The sequence below is a fragment of the Purpureocillium takamizusanense genome, chromosome 1 (assembly GCF_022605165.1).
Source record: "Purpureocillium takamizusanense chromosome 1, complete sequence".
NCBI classification, from domain to species: domain Eukaryota; kingdom Fungi; phylum Ascomycota; class Sordariomycetes; order Hypocreales; family Ophiocordycipitaceae; genus Purpureocillium; species Purpureocillium takamizusanense.
Window position 1 is genome coordinate 5,178,308 of NC_063068.1, and position 4,296 is coordinate 5,182,603.

General features: G+C 54.2%; 1 protein-coding gene across 1 annotated transcript; it reads right to left on the minus strand.

Moving 5' to 3' along the window:
• Positions 1-1,191: 1,191 nt before the first annotated feature.
• On the minus strand, positions 1,192-3,233 carry JDV02_001582 (uncharacterized protein; the record flags this gene model as incomplete). The annotated part of the gene is made up of 4 exons (XM_047982522.1): positions 1,192-1,773; positions 1,831-2,357; positions 2,423-2,479; positions 2,537-3,233. 4 exons carry the CDS (start codon positions 3,231-3,233, stop codon positions 1,192-1,194), a joined length of 1,863 nt encoding a protein of 620 aa, XP_047838488.1.
• Positions 3,234-4,296: the final 1,063 nt, after the last annotated feature.

Below are 4,296 nucleotides of genomic sequence, written 5' to 3' on the forward strand. Positions count from 1 at the left end.
TGGAACGTTCCAGCATCTGCCAGCGCTTTATTAGTAGGTACTTCTACGTGGTTAGAGATAGTACGGGTACTTTGTACATGCTCCTAGTTGTGCTTGTAGGCGACAACCTGCCCGCCCCGCTGCACACAACGATCCCACCAGTAAATTCTCCGCTTTCAGCTGATGAGCGGGCGCCCAGATGCGGCACTAGCGAGAAAAGGTGCTGCGCAGCATACTAATAAAGGACCTTGACTGCGATTGTCATCCATTCGAGCGTCGAGCCAGGTGATACATGTGCTAACTGCGAAAAGGCACAGGGAGGTACGTACTCCGCAGTTCAACAGTATTCCCACATTTCCAATACAGGTTTCCTCTTATCTCCCATTTGGCTTTTCCCTTTGATGTCAGTGGAGATGCCGCATCTCTGCTCCTGGCCGCCTCGGATGACGTAGGCGTTCATCCCAGGGTCCCAGTCGCGACGCCACGAAAACATGGACTGGCGGATCGTGATGTAGCTAGCTCCGGCTATCTGTCCTAGGGCTGGAGCGCCAACAGATGTCATTTGGGCCTGTGTACTTGTCTTTCCCCTCACACGCCACGGCAGTGATGCAGCTATGCTGTCATCGGCCTGAGCTCCATGCTGTCCTGGCCCTTGAAAGCCACCTGATGCTGGGCTCACTGTAATTCGAGCCAAGCCACACCGACCAAGCAAGGCTCTGTCGCCACCCGTAAGCCACCCGACCTCGACTTCGTGTGTGCTTGGCGCCAGCAGCTGGCTGCGGTCTCATGCTCAAGCTGGTCAACATCTGGCACACAACGAAATCAAGCTACCCCTAGATAGCATCAAGGCAGCCGTTATGTCCACTTTTGGTGCATATTCGTCACTTCAAGGAACGCGCACTCCGGATACACCGCATCGAGACTCAAAGATCCCCAGCCACGGACAACGCCCAATAACACAGCAAGAGAAATACACCGCTTCTTGCCCATGTATAAATGCTCCGTGATCGCGGGATGTGCTTTTTCTTCATTTCGTGGTTGCAATTCGTGTATCTTGCCACTCGTTCCGTGCAATTCATCCGACAGTATGGGTGTCGTGCCGTGAGTCGTAAGCCAGATCAGTCTACCGAGCTTGGCACTTGAGCCTGAGCTTGGCCGCTCCCCCTTCGTTCCATTGATTCAAAATCCGTGCGGCAGCCGCTCACTTAGATCCTAAGGCCCGTATGGGCGCATGGCCGGATAGCCCTGCACCATAGCGATGGGCATACCCAATGGTGGAGCCATGGACACCGGACTCTGGACTCGATTGAAAAGTCCAATCAGCCTGCGGCCGACAGATGGCTCCAGCTCGGTTCCGTCTCTTGCGATTTTTACCTCCCTGTTGGAGTTCCACGGATTTCGCAGACCTCGGGTCCTGTAGAATGGGAGGCGGTGTGTTGACAGCCACTCCAACTTGAAAGGTTTCCCCCAAGTCTTGGCCTCGCCATCGACAACGGCGCTCTTCTCGCTTGAGTCCTCACTCTCATTATCGGACACACCGTCCGTTTCGTCCCTCTCCGCCTCCCAGAAGATAGTGCCGCGAGCCGAATCATCGATGATCTTGCCCTTTGGCGCATGTTCCGTCGCTTCGGTCGGGATCGCCTTCGGCAAGTCTAATTCGTCTGCTGCCTGTGTCTTTGGAGCAAATTCGATGGCTGCGGCAGGGTCATCGTTGATTTCCGATATCATTCGAGCATATCCAAAATACTCCCCTGATTTGTTAGCGGAGAATATCAAGTAGACATTATCCGCGCCCTGGTTGCGAGTTAGCGACGTCTTCGAAATGTTCCCATCCGGAAGCATGTGTTATACCTTGAAAGCACTATTGAGAGCTTCCTCGTTGTGCGACTGTGTTGCCCATATCCCAGTTGATACGCTCAGGTCGAGATCTTCCATAGTAAGGCTCTTCAAGATGAAGAATCTGTCTTGCTGCAAGCCCGTCTCTGCTACTGACTGTGCGCCCTTGTCATGCTGACGAACCACAGAGCCCGGGATGTCACTTTCGAACTGGGTGTCGTCTTGCGCGGGATCGACTTGCGGCTGAGTTGAGACACTCGTGGTATTGTTTGCCGAGGGCCCCGTCGGGGCCGTCAGTCCTGTCGCACCCTCCACTGTGTTTTTTCTCAGTCGGCTCACGAGTCGTACGGTTTGGAATTTCGAATCGTGGAGCTTTTGCTGCGCAGCGACGCAAGTCTTGTCGTCTTTGAAATTCGCGAAAGCGCAGTTGCTCTTCGAAATAAGGAAGAGAGACTCGAGCCCTGAGGTTTCCTTGCAAACGTGCTGAACGAGGCTCATCAAGTCGGTTTGTGGGGGAAGGTTGCCGACCCAAATGGCGTGACCTGACGAGACTTAGTCAATGCTGAGGCAAGAATTAGGTCAGAAGGAGAGCCTGTAAGAGACATACCGCTTTGTCTAGGCTTCCTCGGCGGCCCCCGGACAGAGCCTTGCCGGCCTGTGTCGTCTGATTATATGTCAGTTGCTGCAAACTTTGATGGCGGACGGGAGGCAAATATTGTACCTTGCCTCGCAATGTGTGGAGTCACTGCCCGGGTGTCATGTACATGGTTCGTCCGGGAGTCCGCGTCAAGCGCCTGTCCCGAGACATAGGCATTGTGTGTCAAGTTTCCTCCAACAGCTGGCGCTTGGGTCGGATACTGACCCCCTTGTGGGTAGTAGTAGGCGGACTGCGGGGGATTCATCATCATTTGGCCAGAGTAGTATGACATGGCCTGCCGACCAGCCATTGATGGTTGCGCTTGCGTCGGCGACATATGGGGGCCACCATAGTAGGGATGCACTTGCGGTTGATGAATATAGTAGCCCTGGTTCCCCATTGGCATGACATGCGGCCCCCCGTATCCTGGCACCTGGGACGGCTGTTGAAGTATCGGATGCGCGTTCGTTGTATGGTAGCGTGGTTGCCCCTGAGGGTATTGCCCTGTGCGGAACCCACCAGGCAAAGCGTTTACCATTTGTGTCATATCATAAGAGGCGCTCGGAGAGTACGGTGGCGGGGATGGTCCGATCTCCAGCTGCGAAGAGAACGCATGACGGGCATTCGTCGGTGGCTGCTGAGAATATGCTACAGGCGGTTGGCCTGACATCGCTTCCTTTCCTTGACCACCTGGCTGAGACGCTCTAGAAACTATCAGATTTCCAGCGACGGAAGTGTCGCCTGACTCCGCCATCGGTGCAAGAGAGGTGGATTCGACCATTGCCGTCTATGGGAGGAGCCTATCCCGTGTCGCTTGGCGATGTGGTATATTAGCCTAATGCGAGTCAGTCAACGATCGACTTATGAGTCCGAGGCCAGTGAAGCACCTGCCGTCGAGTCCTCGTCAGTCAGTCTTAGTACATACTTGTTGAGAATCAAACAGCAATAATGCGTTTGTAATGCAATCGTGGGCTTCAACAGAGCCTCTTACCCGGCCGTATCCTTGCCCTAGAAGGCGTCTGCGAGTGCGGCAGATGCTGAAAGCCTTCGCAAGAGGGAGCTCAGCAAATACGTGTCCCTGTTGTGTATATTTTGATCAAGGAGAAGGAGGTTGCCAATTTCCGGGAACAAGCGGCAGGGGCCGAATTCAAGCAGGGGGCAATTGTCAGGTGTCAAATGCCAGCCTAAATAAGCTTTGAGGGAGGGTAGTCGATAGGTGGTGAGTGAATGCTTCGTGACTGTAAGTCAGGATTCTGCTAGTAGCCTGAGAGAGCTTATAGATGCCGACGTGAGCTTTTCAAACAAGAAAATGGAACAAATTTGTGATGTAGGTGACAAGGATCTCTGGCAGGCAGTGGATCGGGCGATCGAGCCGTGATTTACCAATCCTCAGGGAGAATGGATGGCGCAGGGGGGGCAGCGTAGGGTTGCGGCAATCCAAGCGTGGGAACGGTGCGGCTTGTCGTCGTTTTGAGCAAAGCGCTCACCACGCCCGCTTCTTGCAGAAGCAACGAGGCACGGACTTTGGAGCCTATCTCCCGTGAAAGCGCACAGGGCTGTAATGCAAAGTCTTTAAGAGCTATCGAGAGGGGAAATAGATCATCAAAACCAGTTCGACGTGTATTGAAGGGGCAAAGACGGTGGCCTTACCGCGTTCAGGATAGAGTAATTAAGGCAGATACTTTCACAACGCTATAGTCTAGGCTTCGGGCGTGGATGTCAAGAGGAGCTCTGCAAGCAAGCCAAGCTTGGGACGGTCGATGGAGTCCCGAGGCGGATGGGTTTGCGGAGTGGCTAGGGCAAGGGAGGCGCCAGAGTGGAAACGGACAGGAGGTGTGTTTATC